This window comes from Poecilia formosa, unplaced genomic scaffold (genome assembly GCF_000485575.1).
Source record: "Poecilia formosa unplaced genomic scaffold, Poecilia_formosa-5.1.2 Scaffold13, whole genome shotgun sequence".
Lineage (NCBI taxonomy): Eukaryota > Metazoa > Chordata > Actinopteri > Cyprinodontiformes > Poeciliidae > Poecilia > Poecilia formosa.
In genome coordinates this window covers 2,979,647-3,001,866 of record NW_006799952.1, presented here as the reverse complement: position 1 = coordinate 3,001,866, position 22,220 = coordinate 2,979,647, and the positions used below count along the sequence as shown (strand labels likewise).

Below are 22,220 nucleotides of genomic sequence, written 5' to 3'. Positions count from 1 at the left end.
TTCATTTCAAAATAAAATACCAAATAACAAAAAAAGAATGGAGAGACAACCAAAACCTTTTCTCATTGTTTCTATAAGTCCTTGGTGTGGCACAGCGCTGAGGACTTTTGGTGTCAAAGTTCATCTGAGTTGGAAGGTAATGAATGACTAAAGTTCATTCTTAAGACGGAGGTTCAGGACAATCATTGGTCAGGAATCAGGCTTGTCATCAGTATAAAGGGCGGGATTACTCAAGCATCGGAGTCTTGGTTTCAATTATGGCGTATTTTATTTATGCATCCAAATTTAAAGTACAAAGATTCAAAAATGTAGCAAAAACGTTGGTTCACATAATTCTATGAACCCAATAAAGGTCAAGATCTTGTAGGAGAAATCAAATGAATATCCTGCAGAAGCTCAAGCTGCCATTCTTTAATCACCTGTACAAGTTAAATAATGTTATTTCTTTCACATTTTCAGTCAACATTGGAGCCGCAGTAGAATGTCTAAAGAGGATGCAAAGCCCTGCTCTAAACTATAACATAAATCCTCATTAAATACATGGAAATTTGAAGCTGCCCTGTGGTAAAATTTAAAAAACTTCAGGGTATAAATATTTTCCCAGAAAACTTTAAATCACATTATAACTTAAAAGCAGTAAACAGGTATAAAAAAAACAACTGTAAATCAGAAGTGCATCAAAAACAATCAAATATAATTTCTGTTTAAATATTATTGTCAAATAATTCAGGAATAGCACACACAAAGCTAACAGAAAAAAAGAGTACAGACTCTAAAAAATAAAACACACATGGTGGCAGAAAAAGGCCACCGATCATTCCCAGGGCAGACAGCTGTAAGTTTAGATGACCTCCACATATATTTGGGCATGTCAGACCCACTCTGATTTTCCTGGCAGTGTTTGGTTGTCATCGTCTTCCTCCTCTCTTCCCTTAGCGTACAGGTCTGCCAGTCTGCCGAAGCGTGGCCCCCACTCATTCAAACTCTGAAAATCCTGATCCTCGTCTGAATCTGAGGACTGAATGGAGCTGAGAGAATCCGCCTCGGAGCCTCCACCCTCATAGTCGAACACGAGAAGAGAGTCATAGGGAGGAGCTGCAGGGTCTCTGTTTGCCACTTGCAGGTTCTGGACAAAGCATAGCAATGAGAGATATAGATTCAGGACGCATTGAATGTTTTCGGGAACTATGAAGCAATTCTAATGTGCTGTATTTCGATCTTTTGATGTCTCACATGTTCAATAAAGTTGCAAACTTCCTCGTTGGCTTGGATTTGCAGACGGTACCCTGGTTGAGCCTGGACAGTGGGAAACACGTCTGTGCTGAAGACTTCAGGTCGATTGTCCAGCCCTCTGTGCAACTGGGACAAATCATAGTCCTGCAAAAAAAAAAAACAGGATTGCAACTTTCGTTGCTTCACATTGGGACACAAACTGCTCTTCGTAAGTCTTACACTTAGATTAATCTGTTCTAATATAAGATTTTTTTAATGCAGAAGTCAGCTGAAATATTTAATTGCGGATAGTTAAGTAAGAATGAGCCATTCCAAACACTGTAAGTAAAAGTGGAAATACTTTTGTCACACACAGATGAAAAAAATGACAACCTGTGAGGTATTATAATTCACGGATGTCAGAGTTAAAGGAGGTTGTATGCACATGTTTGGCACACTTTAGATTGAATGTATAAAATATAATTAGAACACCATTTCCCGTTCCTTCTATCAACAATTGTGCACTACTTTGTGTCAGCCTTTCACATCAATTTTAACTAAAGTACATTTAGGTTTGTGGATGTAAGATGACAAAATGGGGGCAAAGTTCAATGGGTGCGAATACTTTAACAAGGTCCTTTATGTATCTCAAAACATTTTGTCAACTTAAAGGCAAATGTGCACTGTTGCGCTGCCTCTCCGCCTACCCTGTCGTCTTCACCTCCTCCCTCCTCGCTGTAGCAGATGATGTCATCACGGGTCAGATCTTCCAGGAGAGGGGCCTCCTTTCCTGCCCTCCTCCTTCTGCTGACCAGCAGCAACAGGAGCAGCAGGAGCAGCACTGCAATCGAATGCAAAGTAAGTCACAAAAGACAAAACAGATGAAGTTATTTTAAGGATAAGATGGCCACCTACACAGAAGGCCAAAAATAGATCCCAGTAGGGGGGTTGCAAAAGAAGGGATGCTTTCACTCCTCAGCAAGCAGACATCTACTCCCCCTTTACAGTGGCACACCTCTACGGTCAGCGTACTGTCTTTGTAGAGACCCCCAACATCATAAATCCTCATGGTAACATTATAGTTCCCAGGAGATAGGTTTTGTTTGGGGTAAAGAGCTGCCACATTGCCTAGGAGGAGGAAACAAAATATAAACTTTACAACACTTTATTTTTGGATCACTAGTTAGCTGTCTGAAAACAGAGTTTATCCACATAACACTTCATCAGCATCTCAGCCACTTTACTAGTAGAATTGGTTTTGAGAATCCAGTTCTTCTTGTGTCCTCCTATAAGCTCCACGGTAAATGGCCCAGCATGACCCGGTCCATCCAGATCCACTATGTCCAGGAGTGCAGGAAAAGGGTCAGAGGTGCACAGAGTGGCAGTTGTCTGCCTGACCACCGGAAGATGGTCATTCACATCCAACAAACTCACAACCAGAGTACCGGTTCCTGTAGCTGGAATTAGATCTGTAGGAGTTAAGAAAGTTGTTTTCAATTTGTTCAGCAGAATTAACAAAGTGATGGTTCAGTAAAAACAATAAAAGCTTTAATTTACCGTCATCATAAGCCAAAACTAAGACGGTATATTTGTTATCCCTGACGTATTGCGACTCTCGGTCCATGCTGCTCACAACTTTAACTGATCCGGTGCTGTGGTTGGTGCTCAGCCACTGGGCGCTGTCATTGTAGAGTTTGTATCTGAAATCAAGACAAACAGCTTGATTACTAAACGTATATAAAAATTTCCATTTCAAAAAGAGACCAAATATTTATGTAGGAAAAAGTGTGCAGCTTTTTCCATTTAAGACTTAAACAGGACTGAATTTTTACAATAAAAAAAAAAAAGCCTGAGAATATTTTTTGTCTTAATTGTAGTTTATTAATATTAACATTATTTAACATTATTATTTAAAGTAGTAAAGTAATTTATTATAAGGTATGCCTTTTCACCAGTGATTTACTTTTCAAGCTACTTTTACTGTATATTCATCATATAGTTCTGCTAGTTCAAGAGCTTATTTGGAATATGCATCATGTCTATTTGAATAAAAACAATAATTTCCCTTTTTTTAGTTCCGTTTTTGAAAGTACTTTATAGCTTTACAATAAAAATACGGAACACCTTTACAAAAAATACAAACATTTTATAACACCATTGGTAAAACATGAACCAACTTTCCCAAATATTAACGCATACATTAAAATAACTGTACAATAAACCTTTGTAGTTGCTTCATGTCAAAGAACAAAACTAAACAAACCCCTCCTGAAAACTAAAGCGTTATTTTCTGATGTCACTGTTTGACTGGCTAAATGATGTAATCTGATTGGGCTTTTAGTTTTTATTCATTCCAGTTTCATTCCAAAACATTAGGGTGATGGGACAGAGGTCTTCCAGGCCCACCAAATGTAAGTTGTCAAGAAGCAGTAGAAATATGCAACATGCTGTTCACAGAGTTCAATAAAATGTTGAAGACACTCATAGGCAAGCGGTGTGTGTTTTGATTACTTTACGCTCTGTGCTCTGGCTCTGTCCGGGTCCCTTGCTTTGAGGTGAACCACAGTCGTGCCGACTCTCACGTCCTCTGAGAGGGTTACTTGAACCTCGGCTGGGCTGAAAACAGGAGGCTCGTTTCTGTCAATGACTTTTATTGTGACTGTGGCCGTAGAGGTGGACACAGGGACGGAAAACGGCGCCTCGTTTGTCACCACCACCAAGAGTTTGTACTCAGACAAGCTCTCAAAATCCAGCTCCTTGGAAAAGAAGGAGAGAAGAAAAGTAAACATGATGCTTATATGACTTGTGAATAAAACTTTAAGGGTAATTTCCTGAACCTTGGCCGTTGTGATTATTCCCTCCATCTTATTTGAACCAACAGTGACATTAAAGGCTCCACCTTCGTTGCCTTTGATGATGGAGTATTTGGTGTTTGAATTTGGAGATCCTGGCTCGTCCATGTCGGTGACTTTCAGTCTTGCTACCTCGACTCCTATCTCGTTCTCATGGACTGTTGTGGACATCTTGGACAGAGCAAGAAACACTCCTCGGTGAGTTCAAAAGTTAAACTTTAAGCACATTTTTAATTTTACCATATTACAGAGGACGTTTTGCAACTTACAGATGTGTCAGTGAAATCTGGAGCATTGTCGTTGCTGTCAGTAACGGTAATGATAGCAGTGCAGGTTGTGGTATACCCTTCCCCTTCCATATCAGCAGCAGTAATGATCACTTTGTATTCTGGGTGAGTCTAGAAGGACAAAATACGCAAGAAAGTTGTGGGGGAAATAAAAGATATAATAATGCTCACACAGAAAGCCTCATTACCTCTCTATCCAATCCCTGTTCCTTCAGACTGATCAGTCCACTCACTGCGTTTATGGCAAACATCCCGTCTGTGGACATTCGATACCTAACTATACCGTTGTCCGTATTTGGATCGTCCTTATCTGAAGCTGTTACACTCAAGATGGATTTACCTGTTGAAGAAATCAAGTTACGCCTCCAAACTGAAATGAATATTTAGGTACTGCTAGCTTGCTGTACTGACTCCTCACCAACTTCGGCACTTTCGCTCACTGTGCCTGTGAAAACTTTCTGAGTGAATTCTGGTTTGTTGTCATTCTGGTCAATGATGTTGATGATGATCTCAATGGGCTGCTCTGCGTTCTCTGACTCTTTCAGGGCATAAGCCCACAGCTGTAACAGAAACATCCAGAAGGATTTCATCTGCTCAACCCCATCAGTCTCGTATTAGGAATGACAAGAAAAAGAAGAAATGTTTAAATGTGGCTTACAGTGTAACTGGCTTGTTCCTCCCTGTCCAGTGCCTTGGTCACATACATCGCACCAGAACGGCCATCGAGAGTAAAAATACCTTCAGGGGGCTGATCCGCACCTGGGCCACTGATCCTGTAGGTTATGGCTTCTGTTTCAGCTTTACTTGACTTGAGCTTTGGGAAAAAAAAGCAAAACAAAAAAAAAACCAAAATAAAATCACAACTAAAACATGGAAATACACTCCTGATTAAAATCTTAAGACCAGTCAAAACATTGCAAGAATTTGCATTTTACACTATTGGATCTTAAGAAGGTTCTAAGTAGAGCTTCACAATGTTAAAAGAAGAAATCAGCCTAAGAGACAAAAACTTTTGAGTGGGCAATTAATTGAAAACTGCATTTACACTCAAACATGATTTTTTCAGCTGATCAAAAGTTTAAGACTATAGTTTTTTAAAGCCAAAAGCTGTGCAAAAATCTGGATTCCACGTCATTTTCTGTCAAGTCTTTACACTGTCAAGACCCCCTAGTCTTGACAGTGCAAAATGCAAATTCTTGAAGTTTTTTAACTGGCCTTAAGATTTTGATCAGGAGTGTATTTTGAAGAGGAATATTTCAGAGCACACGTATTGACAGCAGTAAATTTCTCAAACAAAAACTCACTCACCATCACCAGAAATTTGGGAAATGGTCCCCGGTCATTTTCTGGAAAATTGATTTGTGGAATAACCCAGCACCTCTTCACCCGCCTCAGACCATCAGCCAGTGGATGCTCTGGCAGCTGCAGAACGGTGGCGGCATCATCCTGTTGGAATGACGACACCATGCTGCGTTACAGGCATGATTCTCGCTCATTAAGTGATGAAAACGTTGTTTTAAATGTACCTCATGTTTGCTTTCATTTGGACTGTTTGCATTATTGTGAATTTTCCCCAAGAACCTCAGTTGTGTCCATGCTGGATCTAGAGATACCAAACACTGTGGAGCAAACATTAAGTATTTTTTAGCCGGCAGTTTTATGTGCCATTACTACACGGCAGTAATGCTCAATTTAGGGTCAGATATGGGTGGGAAGAAATATAACAGCTATAAACTGTGTCCACAATACATCTGTACTTGGTGACTCATCTTTGCTTTACTTTCCTCTCAGCGATGTGGTTATCATTGTTGCCTGTGCACCACGCTTTTCCTTCCACCAGACTTTCTGTTAACAGACTTTAATAAGGTACTCTGTAAACAGCCAGCAAATCTACCAATGGCCTTTTGTCACTTAAACTTCCTTGTGGAGGGTGTTGGCCGCTCAACTGTTAGGTCAGCCGTCTTTCCCATGATTGTGGAGATCAAAATATGACTATGACATAAATTTATGTAATAAAAATTCATAACGTTCAAATATTCTGAAAGTTTTGGGTGTTTGTTAGTCTACCCCTGTGGTAAGGAATCAATAATATACAATGCATTTCCCTTTTTTAAATTAATAATTGAAATAAAATAAACTCTGACTATGTTATAACTCACTGATATATTCTATGCATTCATATTACATTAGTTTGTATTTCTCTGCTCTGTTTGCTCTGTCACATCTGACCCTGACTTGACGTTGCAATAACTTCTTCTCCCTTAAATTGTTTCGTTCATTACTATGTCATTGTGTGTTTTCCATGAAGTCTGACTATTTAGAGCATTCATCTGCAAATAAAATATGACATCTAATTGATTTCACTTTAGTTTAAAAAAATTATTAAATCATTTGATAACAAATTTTGCAACATATAAATATATTAATGCAACTTAAGTGATTTTTGAAACCTAAATGACAGGAACATACGACCTAAATCACAGAAAAAAGCTATTCATTTTATGAAAAAAATTACATAATAGCAAAAACAAAAACCAATTAGCTTTGAAGTTTTAAATTTTAATTTTAAATCGTCTTATTCTCAGAATGTACTGGGATAAGCTAGAAATATAAGACAGATCCAGATCGATCACTGCAGATGTTTCCGCTTCATCTCCAAACTCACCTAAATATTCTAACCTACAAGACAATAATATTTAATAGTAAGACAAAAATTAAGTTGAGCTTATTCACCTTAAAACTGTGAGGCTCCAGGTAAACACAGCAATTACACACAAATGGAGAAAATATGGAACAACGATGAAATAAATAAATAACAAAAGAAAGAGGGAAACAAAAAAATCATTTAAAATGTTATGGTAATAAAAAGCAAATAATGGGAGTAATATAAACCGCTTTTTCATGGCAACATATTTATATATATCTAATAGTTTCTTGAGGAAGGGTATAATATATATATTGTTGTACATAGTAGATTTGCACATTTTAAATATAATCCCTTTTGTTTAGAAAAGACAGGTTTCAAAACAACTAAACTAAATGTGAATTGCTCACCTTGAGTTGCCAGAAGATGAGAGTCACTATCAAAATCCTCCTGATTCCAGTCATGTCCTTCATTTCTGACACCCAGCGGATCTGTCCTGTCGCTGGATCCTCTCTCACTGTCCCCACTGCTTTGTGTGTCAAGTTTGCAACCTTTACCAAAGTTCCTCTAGTATTAGCACTTCCTCTAGCAATGAACTTTCTTCTCCACCACACTACCGTGCTCTTACTGTGAAATCAAACCGATGACCCTAACCCTGTGTTTACTGTTTAACACCAGTAATGCTGAGTTTCCGTATGACTTCATCAAGGGGGGAGACGGTTAAAAACAGAAACCAACAATGAAAGCCGGCTCAGCCAAACATAGAGGTGTGCTTATGGAGGCAAGACTTTCCACTTAATTTTTTTTCCAAAATGTATTATCTTTCTCTAATATTTTATAAAAAAATAAAACAATATATATATGTAAAATCCTCTAAAGTGTTTTAGTGATAGAGGTAAACTAAATTGATATTTTCCACTTGGGATTTGTTTGCAAAACAATCAAACTTGTCTGGATGAACTTTCGTCACTGAGGACAAACAGTCGTGTTTACAAAACAGCGAAGGATCGGATTTGGCTCCCATGTTCCCCAGCTCTTAAACAACGTTCACAGTTTATTGTGAAAACTTTGAAAACTCTGCTGTTGATATGCTGAGATATCAGAGAATTGAACTGTTCTAAATTATAAACATCGAAACAAAACGTTTCTGCAAAAAAGAAATGATGTTTTTTGGTTTTCATTTATGTATTTATTTATAAAATAATATATATATATTTTTTTTTCCCATTATGGAACAGATAATTTAAAAACATCAACAGTTGATTAAATCAACATGATACTCTTCATAGAAATTTTACGGTAAACTTCTTAGCCTCACATTAACACAAAGTAAACGGAAAAAAAAGGCAAAGATGGATTGTCTGTGCAAGACACCAACAGGAATACTGACAAAGGTAAAAGTGCTGACATGAAACATTCTCTCCCAAAGGAAAACTGGGATTATATGTCTGAAATTTTAAAGGTAATCAACAGTGATTCATGTAAAATAATATCTGGACAGAATATGACATTGAAAAACAACCATTTCACTTCATCTCATCTGTAAAATAGCTCACGTAACACCGGCCATGACAAAATACTGACTGTACGTAACCAAGCGTAGCTCTGTGGTACGACTCACTGAGTCTGCTAACTGTGGCGGGGTCTAGCCAGGTCGTAGTTCAAATACACCACAGTAACTGTGATATCGTCCCTGTACATTCTGGCCAGGTCCTCCGGCAGAGCGAGCATTGAGGCCAGCCTCTCCTGGGACAGCTCCCCATACTCTCCAGTTCCAAGAGCGTGTCGGATCAGATGAGTGGCGGCGTTTTTATCCAGAGCCGGAGAGGCGCGAGCTCGCCGCTTCAGCAAGAGTTCGTGCATCTGACCCAGCTTCAGCTTCCGCTCCGAAGGAGAAACTGGAGCCTAAATGAGCGGAGATTAAAAAGTCAAAAAGACATGACAAGATAGTTAGGACATGATAAATATGAATTGACTTGCTGTAAACAGTGCTATTTTCAGTCTGGCAACCTTTTAAAGGGATGGTATTATGTATTTTCCAGGCACATTGTGCCATCTTATAATTCAAATCCATAACATATTATCTTCAGTCGTTAAAAGAAAAATGCATTTGAGATTGGCCTCCTGCCTCTTTAAGAAGCTCCTACTCTGACACTCTGCCATCAGTTCAACATCACAACAATGCTTTCCGTCCTTTGTGAGAGCAAACATTTAGACACCCCCGAACGGTTGCCATGGGAGATTCAAAAATTCATCAAACACGCATGAAGAGATCAAATCAGCACTCCAGGTATGGTTTGGATGAGGGAGTAACGTTTCTGTACTGTTCTTTCTCAGTTGTTAAATTTAAATGTTTGGGATCAACAAAGAAATGTTAATATTCCTCAAAGATAACCGGAGTAAATACAAAATCTGTTTCCATTGATTTAATGAAAAAAGCTGTGTAAAGCTACCTGCACCCGTTTTAAAAAAATAGATAGAATCTACCTTTTAGCTTAATTGTTTGTGCCACCCTTGGCAAAATCAGCACATTGTCCAAACACACATGGGCAGTATATAGTATTTAGGGGGTTTCCCTGAACAAACCTGTAAATGAATTCCACTCAGGTGTTCTCCAACTAGCCGCACTGCCTCCTCGCTTGAGAATTCGTCCCACAACCCGTCGGTGCCGAGGATCAGGAAGCGGTCCTGGGGTCTCAGCTTGTGATAGGTTATCTCCGGTGTCACTTCCAGGTACGGCGGTGTTAAATAGTTAGGCGGAGTGTACTGATACAAGTTCAGAGAGTCGAGATCCACTCCAGCTTCAAGGCTGGCTAAAATGCTCTGCTGCAGCTCGACGCTCCACTTGAATCTCACATCACCGAAGGCGCGTAGAGGCATGAGAACCTGAAAATGAGACAGAGAGAGAGAGAAAAAAAACCTAACTTATTTCATGAATCAGATTTTCTTTGTTTATAGCATTGAGGCACCAACTCACCCCCAGCAGTCTCTCTTCTGTGACCACTGTGTCTCTCTCTGAAGGTGGATGCTGTGCTCTGATACGCTCCAGCTCATCTTGGTTCTGTGAGTTGTGGTCTTTGGAAAGAGGGACAGCACTCCATGAACCGTCACTGTTCTGCACCCCTAAAACTGCGCGGCAGTCTCCTGCATTTGCCACGTGGATCCCATCGGTTCCAACGTGAGCCACACAGGCAGTGCATCCAGCAAACGCCACCTGGAAAGGAAAGTCAGAGATGGGGAATGTACGTGTCTCTAGAACTCCCGTTTAAGGCTGCCTGATATCTGTGGATGTAAAACCACTAGAGTACTGACTGATTCCCATCAATGGGAACCTCAAAACATAGGCCCAAACACATCATGAAGAACTCAATTGAGAGGAGGAATGGCTGACTGACATTTTTCCTTGTGTATTATTCAGACTGCGTTAGCTCTAAAGCGAAAAAGACTTGTGTGTAGTTACCTGGATGGCTGTACTTTTCATAAGGTCACTGGGAAGTGGGACTTGAGCCTCCAAAGAGATGTCGGCATCAAGACGTCTAAAGGCACAACTCAGGGCCTCCTGAGGACTAGACAAAAATATTACAAAAATATCATTAAAAATATTAATATTGTCCTCAATGTTACCATTGAGGACAAAAATATTACCTCAATGAATCAATGGCTTGATTCATTGATATTCTCTCAATGAAGTTTCTTGTCAATGCATTCTAAAGGTTTATGTAAAAATTTTGTGACATAATAGATAAAAGTGTTTCATTAAAAGTTGCATATTCATGCCATCCAATTCAAGTTCAAAATTACACCAGTAATATTGTAACTCTAGTAATCCTAAAATATCTGACTTGTCATAACACAGAGAAACACTCAGATCCGGAACCAAGTTTCAAAAAAAGGCAACAAATATTTCACAAAAAAAAACAAACAAACAGGCACACATCAGAAAAAAGCCATTTTCAAGAAAATGCAAACTGGTTAAAATAAAAAAAAAAAACATGCAGAGGTAATATGGAAAAAGATCAAGGACCTATGATAATTCCAATAATAATATAAATAACCTGTCAGCTGGCTGAACAAAGAATCAAATAGTTTTCCTTAATTATAAGAAAGACAACTTCATCTGCTTGGAAGAGTCAAAAAAGTTAGTAAACATTAAAGATAACATTAATATAACTAAAAATTAGATCACATAGTTTTTTTTAGTAGCAGAAATATTTGGTTCTTTTCTGAAATAAAAGCAATAAGATCATGTTATACACTTGTGTTTGAAACTGTAGTATTTTCACAGAGTTTCATACCTAGCATGTCAGAACTACAAACATGTTAACCTACCTCATGCCTTCTTCATGCTCCTCATTGTCCAGTAACTCTTGCCAGAAGACTCTAAGATGTCTTATGTACAGGGGGGCGGATTCGCGATAGTTAAAATCTGAATGATGTTTATACCATTGTAAGATGGGTGGGACAGGCCTGCCAAGTTCCATGCACTTATCAAGCTCTTCCAGGGTTTGCTTTGGCATCATTGCCACTGCTATATAGTACAGCAGCCGCTCGCTTACGGCCTGAGCACATGCCCAGCCCCCGTGGCCGTCAAACACTCCAAACAGCATGCCCTTTGACTGGGGATTACACACACACAAAATGTTGCATTTTAAAAATTGGGGAAAAAAATTAAAACATAAAAAGTAGATGCATACCTGTAAGCATGTGGCTGCACTACGACGATCCTCATTAGGAGTATTTGCAGGTAAATGGTTGCTGTTGAACTTTCTCACAGCGCTGAGTGCCCTCCCATCAAACTCAGGCACATTCACAGTCTGAAACCAAAAGGCACCTTCGTGATTAAAATCTCAGTCAATCTGCAGACATATAAATAAATCAGATTAGTATTTACGAAACTGCCTATTCCAAAAAAAAATTGTGCTCACGTGCACATTAAAAACATATTAAACATGTTTTCAATGGTATGATGTAATATTACGCTCTTAAATGCCATGTTTACATAAGATGGAAGCATAATATCCTTGTAATTAAGAGGAATAAAGATTTGAAGATATCTGTATGTATGTAATTATAATGCATTTCACTTAATGAATTAACTTACTGAAAAAAAATAGTTTTCTTAATAATATTCATATTTATTGAATGTGATTCAGTAAAAATGTGAAATAAATAATAGATTAGACACCAACTTCTCAGCATTATTCAGCTGTAGGGCAAAATGCCTATTTTTATTTTATTTTTTTACAGTATTTACTCAGTGCAAAAAAAAAAAATCCTTCCACTAACTGGAAAGCAAAAGAAAATGTGTTTTGGGAGCAAATTACATTTTTTCCCATTACATGCTAATGACAACCCTCAAATAATGCTACCCAGGGTGGAGAGCCATATTAACCAAATAAAAAATTGCCACTGTTCCTTGTCTATCTGTGGAACCAGCTGAGCTACAGCATGTTTTGCTCCTAAATATTATTGTTATTCAGTGTGATTTCTCTTACCTGTTCATTGCTTCTTAGGATGCTATTAATCTGCACTAGGCTCTGCTGAAAGTCTAAATCCTCTCGTGTTGAGAAATGACAGCAACTTCGAGTCCAGACTCCAGATTCCTCCCCAGTGCAGAAACTTTGGTCTGATCGAGACGGACTCCAGGATGAAAAGGGACAGTTGAGGGCTGTCTGAAAGGAAACAATAACATAAGGCTACAAGTTTGGCGTCATAAACACAAAATACAAGAATTTTGATAGAATGTGCATATGAACAGTACAGTCAGACCAAGATACAAACTTGGAATGGGACTTTGCGATAAACCTTCAGCTTGTAGCTAAAAGCTCGATGGAGAATCCTGGAGTACACACGTCCATACATCGCTACAGAAACGGAGCTGGCGCTATGAGGTGCAACTTCTTCAAATTATTCCGCTTTAAATCTGAGCAGAAAAGACAAACAAGTCACTATGTGCATGCATAGTTGTAACTTAAGTTATACATCAGATTTCTCTGTTGTCATTTAACACATGGGTTAGTCAGCTTGAAAGCTGCACGTCAGCTAACCAAAGGCTCACCTAATGACACGACCTTTGATTGTTATTACGTTTGACACACATTGTTGAGATTTGACGGTTTTACAGCTATTAGCATGCTAGCTCTTCCTCACTCTGCTAACGTTTGGTAATTTCCGACACAGCACTACCCAAGAATCCATTCTTAAAGAGGCTACACACGAGCACATGTATGTAGCTTAAGAAATGTGTCAAATCCCGTGTAAGCAAAACTTACATGGTTGCGTACAAACTTTGTTACGAATGAAGCAAAGTCCGTTCACATGCAGCAAAACACCAAATATGACAAGGGGGACGTCCAGCAACGTGTGACGTAAGGATCTGACGATCACCTATTCAGATGGTCAGAAAACTGTTGCTAGCGCCTCACATCCTAGTTACATCCACTTTTATGTGTTCTCCAATAACTTTCATTATTTATTTATTTGAAGTGGTTTATTTGTTTGTAAGGAATGGGCTTACAATGTCCGGTTTAGGCATAATTTTCAGGTTTTGTAGCGCAAACCAACGACAAGAGTAGTGGGGCGGGTGTTCCTCCGGGGTTTCCACGGTAACGCAGAGTTACGCTCACGAGCCTAAAAGAGCAGTTGACAACTCCCGCGAAAACGTAATAGCAAAATATGTTCTTCACAGTTTGTGAAGTAACAACTAGAAAGTAGTTGCAGTTTTAGACAGACAATGCGATCATATTGAGAAACAGTGGGCTTTTACTGTAAGGAAATTGTTGTCTTAATGTTTTAGTTTAACTTTATAAATTACGTTACCGTTGTCAGGCTAACGCTAATCCCAAATGTAGCATGTTGGTGTAAACGTTTTTCTTTTAGTCCAGGGGTTGGTAGTACCCTACGAAATCATAATATTTAGAAAACCAGGTATAAGAAATTTCTCTGAAGAAGAGTGAAATGGATAGGGCAGGCAGTTGCAGGAACAACCGTAACAGTAAGTGATGCAAATGCTAAATGATTACTGTATGTTTTTGAACACATTTTAATTCAGTTATAATATGGATTTACTTAGCTGACTTTATTTTTATTCCTTTAATTTCAGCAACAAAGACAGATCTCAGTTTGCTGCTTGAGTGTGTGAAGTTTCAGATGAAATGTCCAGATTCACAGAAGCAAGCACTTCTTACCATTCACTCCATATGTGAAAAGAGAGGTAACAATGAAACCAGAGCTTTTAGACTGTTCAAAAATATGAAGCATAAAGGCATAAATATTTTTGAATTGAATTACTAAAACAAAATTCATTTTGGTGACATTCTAGAACAGCACAGAATGTACCTCTTAAACAATGCTGCAATTTCTGCTTCAGAAGGTTGTCAACATATTACACTTGTTCACAATCTAATGTTAACTCTAATTATAAGTGTATAAATTATAAGTGTGAAAAGAAATTAAGTGTGGCTCCGTATGGCATTTATCCACTGTCTGTTTTACCCGATGTTTTCTTCCTTTCAGAGGATAATGTGGATCTGCTGAGAGAACTAGGTGGTGTGTCATTTTTGTATAATCTGTCCAAATCCAGTAATGTTCATTCAGATGTTAAGGAAACTGCTCTCTTTACCCTTGGCACACTAGCTGAGGCTAATGGTGGGTACACTTGTCTCAGAGTTATTGATTTTCACATCCATCCATCCATCCATCCATCCATCCACCCACCCACCCACATATTCTTGCAGGGTACAGAAACATTTTTAAAAATGTAAATTACATGTGTTTTATAATTTATTATCTCATAAAGATGTCTAAAATTAAAATATACTAATGTCTTTGTTCAGATTATAGGCTAAGTTAAGTTGTCCTGTGTGCACTGTAATTTCATATAAAATTAAATTGTTGACAATGTCATATATATGTTTTGTTTGGTAGTGTATTGCAAGAATTCACTGTGCAGAAAGGACATATTCATCGACATTGCTGGACATTTGCAAGAAGACAGCCCACTGAATAAGAAGAGGGTGTCTGTCTATTTGCTGTTTGTTCTGGTTGCACACAACAGTAAGATCATACCTCTTTAACTGAAACAATAAATAAAACGAGTAAACAACAGGATGATTGCTTTATATGACATAACATATTTTTCTGACAAGTTTTAACTTGGTTTGTTTGACAAGTATTTGCCTTTGTGGTTTTTCAGAATTGGGGCAAACTTTAGCACAAACCACAGGCTGCCTGGAAATTCTGATGGACCTTTTCAGGTACTGTGTTGTGCCATTGATGTGTAGATACATTTTTGTTTTGAAGAATACGCTCCTCTGACCTTTGTTTTTTTCTTCTTTTTTTTTTTGTAGGAGCACTTTCCCCTTCTCAACAGTAGATAATCTGAGAACTGTCAGCCAAAACTACCAACTCTGGACATCTGTGTCTAGTGCGCTGTGTGGCTCCGTCAACAATCCCCAGAATGGTAATATCATCTGTCTTTGTCCCATGTAGTGATGAAACTGTTTTAAAAACATTTTCACCTCTGTTAGGTATTTATTTTTACTGTTTGACTGAAATCAAATAAATCTGATAGTGATGAAAATGAAAATGGAAATGAAAATGGTGCAGTAACCTGGCAGCACAAGTGTGGATGGATCTGTTGAAGGATAATTTGAGCCAATTCGGTCTTCATAGGTGCAAACCTGCTTTCAGTCATCGTGAAATATACTTTGGTACTGCGAAGACTATTATGAGTAATTTGAGAAAATATTCCTGTAACCAGTTTGGAAACTATGGTTTAGCCACAAGATGATTGAACAAATTTTGAGAAAATACAACTTGAACAGCTGAACTTCACTTCAGTTACATCAGATTTACAATAATTTATAGCAGAAGAATCAATTGGACACTTAACAAATCATTAGTTTAAGGGCATGGGGGGTTATGCAACCAGTTTTTTACAGTTTTTATATTTGTCATAGATAGATTTGTTTGTTTTTTAGGCTAATAATACGGTATGTGCATGCATCACACTAAAAGTTGAAAATGTTGGGAAATCAGCGGTTAATTTTTTTTACTTCTCAAAAATTTGGTATTTTAACAATGGGATGCAGACTTTTTACATCCTCTGTACCGTTACTTTAATACCGATTCTTTTCCCGTGCTGGTAAAATCCTTCAAACCCTCCACGAGACACAAGATCAGCTGTATTCCACCATGCCTTTGTTTTGTTTGCAGAGGAAGGTCAGCGCATTTGTGTTGCAGCCTTTCCCATCGTGAAAACATGGCTTCAGCAGATTTCTGTGCCCTCTACTGAAACCTTTCAGCCCATATGCTCCTTTATCGCCATGACAGTTTCCAACAACTGTGAGGAAACAAAACACAATGATTTCTGCTTCAAACACTGTTTGACATTTCCTAATGCCATTTAATAATTTGTAGTATTCATTATTTTTCACCTTTTACAGCTTATGTACAGGAGAGTTTTGCTGCCTGTGGAGGTTTGGAAACCCTTACTCTGGCACTGCTTCGTGTTGTGTCTGCTGCAGGAACCAGCTTGCTGTCTCGTCAGCTGTCAGTTGTTATAGTCAAGACCTTGTCAGCTTGCATCACTGATAACCGTGAGTCCTGTTTTTAATAATGTTCAGATTACGTTTGGCAGTTTCATTTAAACAAAACCTCTCCTGCACGGTTTTCATTCCAGTCTCTTTTTTGTTTTCATTTTAGCCAATCTGGCAGCTGGTTTGGCGCAGTACGGTCTAGTCTACCACCTTTTCTTTCTGCTGACCAGCTCACACTTAGATCCTGATGACAGGCTCTCAGTTCTACTTGCCATTGGGGAGTGCACCGAAGCCTCAGGTGAGACTGCTCAGTAATGATGCAGAATTTGCTCTCAATACTTCTGTCATTTGGTTGAAATCCTCTCAATTGGCATGTTTTTGCAACTTTGTGTCTATGTTGTATTTGCAGAGGAGCACCAGTCTCAGCTGGTGGATTGTGGAGGCTTGCCGATTATGATAACTTTTCTCACAGAGGACTCAAGTGAGGACGTTAGGAAAGCAGCGACTTTCATACTACAGACTTGCAAAAAGGCCAGTGAGTGTAATTTATTTAATATTTCATTCCACCTAATAAAAAAATATTTGGGGACTTTATGATTTAGTTTTGTTGGATGCCACACCTCTCAACTTCAAGTATATCTGCAAGTATAATGGGTTTTTTTTGACACAAGAGAAGGTCCAATATACTATTATCAAAAGTGGTTATAATGATATGCCTAATTGGAATAAGATTCCGTTAGATTCTTTGTAGGTTCACACTGTGGTCTTGGCAATATTTAATGTGTTACCAGTGTTACTATTTCACATGGTTCACTTTAAACGTATTTATTTCTCTCTAAAATGTGTAACTACTAAAAGTTATATTTTAATTAATAATACCAAGGTTTTAAAGTGACTTATTTTGTCTGTCGGCAAAGTGTTGAGCTTGGGAGTGCATGGTCTGATGGAAAAGCAAGCTGAAAATGAGGAGCCTCCTTTAAACATAGAAGAGTTTAAGAATTCAGCCAGAGAAATTATACGCAGGATTGAACTGTTAGAGAAAACACAGCTGAAGGTTAGTTGCATACACACACACACACACACACATGCAATGCAGTTGTAAAATTATGGTCCATAGTGACTAATACTTACTTGTTGTTTTTTTTTTTAGGAGATTGGAGAGGAGCAAGAAGACATTCTTTGTCCAAATTCAGTTGAACTTCAGCCATTTAAGCCCCCACCTTTACGTCTACCAGCCCAGAAACTGGAAGCCAATAAAACTACCAGCATACTGAGGCCCATACACAAGAGCAGTGGCGACAACAGCAGCCTCCAACTTGTCAAAAGCATGGCTGAAGTAAAGAAAGTCACTTCTAGGTTGATTCCTCCAGGAGAAGAAACCAAAAGGAGTGGAGGAGATGTGATGCGTTCTGTGAAAAGCGGAGGACGAATCGGGATGTCTTCTGACGTTTGGTCATCAGAGGGAGGCAGTGAGCCACATATGGAAAACAAGTCAGTAGAGTCCACAGAAGTTACAAATCATAGGGGAAGAAAAGCTCCTTAATAACATCCTTTTCCTTTTTATTTTTGCTTAGTTCCTTGTTTAGTCATCCCTTGTCAGTGTGGCTGACAAAACCAAAAGGGATTAGGTGCTGTTATGGTGAGAGACAGAGTCATGCGATAACTTCTAAATACTTTATTGTCAGTTATTGTTGGATGCAGCTTCTATCAAGATTTTAAGTATTCGTTTTGTTTTAGAGTCACAGGGCAGTAACTTAAACGGGATGCGGAAGATTCCACCAGAAGAACACTCTGTCTCTAATGGTCGGTGTGCAGGTGGGGAAAAATATAAGGATCTTTCTTTAATTTGTTGCCTTTTTTTTTATTATTATTATTTTTGCATGGATACACTAGAAGAAATCCTCTGTGTATCAGTGCAACCTAATTGTTTCACCGTTAACATTGTTGTACACAAATAATACATTTTTGATATAACTGTCATTTTTTAGGCTGTGTGTTAACTTTTGAAGAAGTGACAAGCCGCTCTTTTGCGTCGGTTCAAAGCTCCTGTGTGAACAGCTGCGACATGCACAGAGTCCTCCAGGAGGCAACGGAGCGATTCAGAATGCATCGCTTTAACTTTGGCGTCAGGCGAGAACAAAAGAGCGTCACAAAAGAGCATTCTGACACCAACTCTGCCAGGGTTTCAACAACAAAGTTACACAGAAGCTGTGAAAACATGGGTGGTAGGAGGCTTTACAGTTGTAAACTTTCTTGCAAAATTTTAGTCCCTCAAAAAACATCCATCAAGCACATTAATATGTTGGAAGTAGTAAAAACTTGTTTGCCTTCTCCTTGTTTTTGTTTCTTCTGATTCATTCTGTGACTACGCCTTGAATCTTCTGAGTCATAATTTAGACATCACAATGTGCTAATTTTGTAAACTATTTCATTCCTGACAGCTGGGATTGATACGAGTTCTCTGCAGCAACACTCTTGGAGAAAACATAATGGTAAGAAAAAAAAAAAAAGTCATATTCACATGAAGTAATTTGTTCAGTGATTATCTCAGATGATTTCATTATGCTTCGAAGCAGCTGCCTTTTATTGTTGGATGAAAAGAATATGTCTAATGTATGAAACTTATTTAATCCTTTATTTAATTTTTTTTTTCATAGGTGTCACTTTGACTCCCCGGTACAAAACAACCAGACAAGGCGCATTTCCCTCTAAGAGAAGGATTGGTATGTGTTATTAGTATATTTTTTTAATGTTGATGCACTCATGACATTTTTTTTTTTTGCCATATTCACCAACTATGACTCCGTCCTTCCTCTGAGGTCCAAGCTTGACTCCCCTAAAAAGGCCACATCCACGTGAAGCCAACTATCAAACATCCGATTCTGGTATTTACATTTTCCGACTTTGCGTGTGAATGTTGTGATTGAGAGACGGCGTTGGGAGCTGTCCTCTGCAGTGTACTCTTGGCAGCAGACGATCCAGAGAGCAGAAGGAATGCTGAGCTGTCGCCAGCATTCTCACTGTTCGGGGCAGAGCTGGTTCAGAGCTGTGTTAAGCTGTTCCACAGTGTCTGTGCTATAAAATTACTACTACACTATAATGATATCTTGTAATGCTTTAGGCCAATGGAAAATACTTTAACTATTAGGATATGGTGTGTCTGTACTGTCAAAAAGGCTTTATTCATTGTTTATCTTTTTACTTTCTGGCCCCTTATTCTCATCTGAGGCATTTTTTTAGGCCATATGCTTGTGTACTGTTGAAAGGGGATTCTGTTGTGCTTTATTATTTCTTTCATGCTCTAAGCCAAATGTATTTTCCAGCACACTCTAAAAGTAGCAAAGTCCACTTTTTCAGCGTACTCTGACATTTTTCTGCATTCTGAACTCCCCTTTATGTTTTCCATCTAGTTTGGCTTCTCACTTTTTCTTTTTTTTCCCCTGACATCAAAAAATAGATTTTTGTTTCTAGAACAGCTGTTCTAGTTATAATTTTCTGTCACTCTGATGGGTCTCTATGCACAAAGCCTTATGCATGGATCCTGTAAGCAGAATGTTTGGGTAAACATTACCTGTATTTAAACTGAAACCTTTTCATGTTTCAAACACAGAGAGAAGAGGAAGAAATAGCAGTGAGCATTATGCTATTAAGGATCAGTCAAAGATAAGCACAGACCACTCTTCTTCTGTAAGAGCTTTTTAGAAAAAGGGTTTATGGGCTTTCTCTGTCTCAACAAATTGCCATTACAATACTAAACTCTTTATCTAGAGTAAAAACAGGAATCAGCTCAAAATACTTTACATATTTTCTTAAATTTAAGTGTCTTAAACTTGAATTAAACTGAGTAGGAACCATCAGTCATGCTGTTCCCAGAACAAGTACAGCTATCAGAAGCCATCTGAAAAAGACAAATTACAGTTGCTTGTTGGTAGGATTGTGGGATAAAACATTAAATCATGCTGAATGTCCATGTTTGTAGACTGCCTCATAATTCTCAGGCTCCTTTGACAGAATGGGAAAGTTGCTGGCAGTGTCCAGCATTATGCGAAATCAGTTCATATCTCATTTGGCAGATCAGAATTACTTTCTCCCATTTGCAGATGAATAAAAGAAAAACTGTTTACATGTGGTGTTCCACAAGGCTACACTGTGTCCTCAATTTCGGGTTTCTTAAACTCTGTTTGACTGTAAACAACTTTAAATTACTTTTTGCATGAATGATGCTGTACATTTGTTATTTGTTTGCCTTTCAGTTAATTTCTTATTGTTGCTTTAACCTTTCCTTCTGTTTATTTTTTGTTTTTTTCTTAAAATACCGGTAGAGAAGAAAAAGACAGGACTTCAGTGGTGAGGAGGTCCATCATTTGCTCTCTGGAGTAAGGAAATACGGCTACTCCTGGAACTTCATCTTGTGGTCGTATCCTTTCCAACCTGGACGCACCAATGTTGATCTGGCCAAAAAATACAGGAGGCTGATGAGACAACAAAAATCATAAAGTGATGTTTAGATTGCATAAAATCTTTGTCAGATCTTCTTATTTTACCTTCTACACTATAGAACGGTATTATTCTGTGTAGTCTTACTCCTGCGACCGCAGGCCTCGCCCAGTCAGATCGTTCCTGTAAAGATTAGTTGATTTAATTGATCTATTCATTCATTCTTTAGAAATTATACTTATTTTACGATAATTTATATAGTAATATATTCTGAATAGTACTGTAATATATTGTACCATTAGGATTTATTTTGGTTTCATTACTTTGCATACAATTTTAAATCTTCAAGAAAATCTTCTTCACAAGAATATGTTCTATAAATATTGCCTATCTTTGAAAGTGTATGTTCTGCTAATTTTGAAACGTTATTTATGGGGTTTTTTCAGCTTACTTGTAAATGCTAGATATTTGCTTTTTTTTTAAATGTTATTTAAGAACAAATCTTGAACCTGTTTGAGGTATTTGTGAGGATCTCTCAGATGAGGCAGTTAGATTTACAACCTTTGAGTGAGTTTACACTCGGCACATTGTGGCAATAAAAAGTTCTGTTCCAACACCAACCCTCAACCTTTTGCCTCAAAAATCTGTCTGACTTCTTAATCTTTAACTTTTTATCCAGGAAATTCATAAATAATTGATGCCAGCTTAAAGCTTGTCACGTCTGGAAATTCTAATAACTTAAGCAATAACTGCGTGTAAAATCCTTTTGGGAGGAGGACAGGAACATTGCAAAGTTAAACTATTTTTCTCCTATTTCTGATGCAAGCCTTTAGAAATGATCTAATAGTTCCTTCGTACACGGCCTCACGGAAGCAAATACCAGGTCCTGTTTTCTTTATGCCTGTGCTTTGGCCATCGCAGTCCGCAGAGGCAGGAAATCAACAAGGGGAGAGGGGACCGTAAGCGCAGCACTTTTGTTTATTGAGACGAAAGCCTCTGGTATGACAGGAATCACACATACTGCAAATCGTGCTGCTTATCTATTTTGTATGTGCATCAAGAAGCTGCTCAGTCTGCAAACTCTATCCTTCACTAAAGCCGAGCTGGACTGAGATCACTGTCTAAAGTATGCCTCTCCCACTCTGTGGGGACTCATCAGTATGTTAAAACTAGCATTTACCCATTTTCCCTGTCTCATGGCGGAGATTGTCAAAAGTACCCATTTGTGGTACTTTTGACAATCTCCATG

General features: G+C 38.3%; 3 protein-coding genes across 11 annotated transcripts; 1 reads left to right on the top strand and 2 right to left on the bottom strand.

Moving 5' to 3' along the window:
• Positions 1 to 234: 234 nt before the first annotated feature.
• Positions 235 to 8,155, bottom strand: LOC103133758 (B-cadherin). 3 transcript variants are annotated; one of them, XM_007545642.2, is made up of 15 exons: positions 7,406 to 8,155; positions 5,878 to 5,970; positions 5,660 to 5,797; positions 5,010 to 5,165; positions 4,770 to 4,911; positions 4,540 to 4,691; positions 4,334 to 4,462; positions 4,050 to 4,235; positions 3,724 to 3,968; positions 2,770 to 2,912; positions 2,457 to 2,681; positions 2,128 to 2,340; positions 1,920 to 2,053; positions 1,234 to 1,377; positions 235 to 1,126 (listed from the first exon to the last, which is right to left on the bottom strand). In XM_007545642.2, the coding sequence occupies exons 1-15, from the start codon at positions 7,466 to 7,468 to the stop codon at positions 872 to 874; spliced, it is 2,418 nt and encodes an 805-aa protein (XP_007545704.1). In that variant the 5' UTR covers positions 7,469 to 8,155; the 3' UTR covers positions 235 to 871. The 3 variants fall into 3 exon arrangements, with proteins under 3 accessions (XP_007545704.1, XP_016523618.1, XP_007545705.1); XM_016668132.1 differs by having other exon boundaries at positions 5,933 to 5,970; XM_007545643.2 differs by lacking the exon at positions 5,878 to 5,970.
• On the top strand, positions 6,156 to 21,594 carry terb1 (telomere repeat binding bouquet formation protein 1). Of its 4 annotated transcripts, XM_016668134.1 has the most exons (21): positions 6,156 to 6,165; positions 13,768 to 13,989; positions 14,098 to 14,208; positions 14,511 to 14,642; positions 14,922 to 15,050; positions 15,190 to 15,250; positions 15,344 to 15,456; positions 16,212 to 16,340; positions 16,442 to 16,594; positions 16,701 to 16,832; positions 16,944 to 17,069; positions 17,452 to 17,588; positions 17,685 to 18,025; positions 18,109 to 18,173; positions 18,272 to 18,349; positions 18,523 to 18,759; positions 18,976 to 19,026; positions 19,192 to 19,257; positions 19,354 to 19,419; positions 20,145 to 20,221; positions 20,857 to 21,594. In XM_016668134.1, exons 2-21 carry the CDS (start codon positions 13,953 to 13,955, stop codon positions 21,028 to 21,030), a joined length of 2,415 nt encoding a protein of 804 aa, XP_016523620.1. In that variant the 5' UTR covers positions 6,156 to 6,165; positions 13,768 to 13,952; the 3' UTR covers positions 21,031 to 21,594. The 4 variants fall into 4 exon arrangements, with proteins under 4 accessions (XP_016523620.1, XP_016523621.1, XP_016523619.1 ...); XM_016668135.1 differs by lacking the exon at positions 6,156 to 6,165 and having other exon boundaries at positions 13,512 to 13,989; positions 14,101 to 14,208; XM_016668133.1 differs by lacking the exon at positions 6,156 to 6,165 and having other exon boundaries at positions 13,512 to 13,989.
• On the bottom strand, positions 8,210 to 13,370 carry pdp2 (putative pyruvate dehydrogenase phosphatase isoenzyme 2). Of its 4 annotated transcripts, none has more exons than XM_007545646.2 (9): positions 13,268 to 13,370; positions 12,765 to 12,918; positions 12,491 to 12,667; positions 11,690 to 11,809; positions 11,325 to 11,611; positions 10,456 to 10,561; positions 9,973 to 10,209; positions 9,582 to 9,881; positions 8,210 to 8,900 (listed from the first exon to the last, which is right to left on the bottom strand). In XM_007545646.2, exons 2-9 carry the CDS (start codon positions 12,855 to 12,857, stop codon positions 8,625 to 8,627), a joined length of 1,596 nt encoding a protein of 531 aa, XP_007545708.1. In that variant the 5' UTR covers positions 12,858 to 12,918; positions 13,268 to 13,370; the 3' UTR covers positions 8,210 to 8,624. The 4 variants fall into 4 exon arrangements, with proteins under 4 accessions (XP_007545708.1, XP_007545711.1, XP_007545709.1 ...); XM_007545649.2 differs by having other exon boundaries at positions 12,801 to 12,918; XM_007545647.2 differs by having other exon boundaries at positions 12,777 to 12,918; positions 13,268 to 13,369.
• Positions 21,595 to 22,220: the final 626 nt, after the last annotated feature.

Bases quoted from the DNA above. Each gene is read 5' to 3' on its own strand.
- LOC103133758 (XM_007545642.2), bottom strand. From the start codon at position 7,468: ATGAAGGACATGACTGGAATCAGGAGGATTTTGATAGTGACTCTCATC. The intron at 4,236-4,333 runs GTAAGTTGCAAA...GCTCTGTCCAAG, and splicing joins CAGATTTCACTGACACATCT to ATGTCCACAACAGTCCATGA. The intron at 1,378-1,919 runs GTAGGCGGAGAG...TTTTTTTTGCAG, and splicing joins GAGGAGGTGAAGACGACAGG to GACTATGATTTGTCCCAGTT.
- pdp2 (XM_007545646.2), bottom strand. From the start codon at position 12,857: ATGTATGGACGTGTGTACTCCAGGATTCTCCATCGAGCTTTTAGCTAC. The intron at 12,668-12,764 runs GTCTGACTGTAC...GTTTCCTTTCAG, and splicing joins CATTCCAAGTTTGTATCTTG to ACAGCCCTCAACTGTCCCTT. The intron at 10,210-10,455 runs GTAACTACACAC...TTTCCTTTCCAG, and splicing joins TGAAAAGTACAGCCATCCAG to GTGGCGTTTGCTGGATGCAC.
- terb1 (XM_016668134.1), top strand. From the start codon at position 13,953: ATGGATAGGGCAGGCAGTTGCAGGAACAACCGTAACA. The intron at 16,341-16,441 runs GTGAGGAAACAA...CACCTTTTACAG, and splicing joins CATGACAGTTTCCAACAACT to CTTATGTACAGGAGAGTTTT. The intron at 19,420-20,144 runs GTATTTACATTT...TTTCAAACACAG, and splicing joins CTATCAAACATCCGATTCTG to AGAGAAGAGGAAGAAATAGC.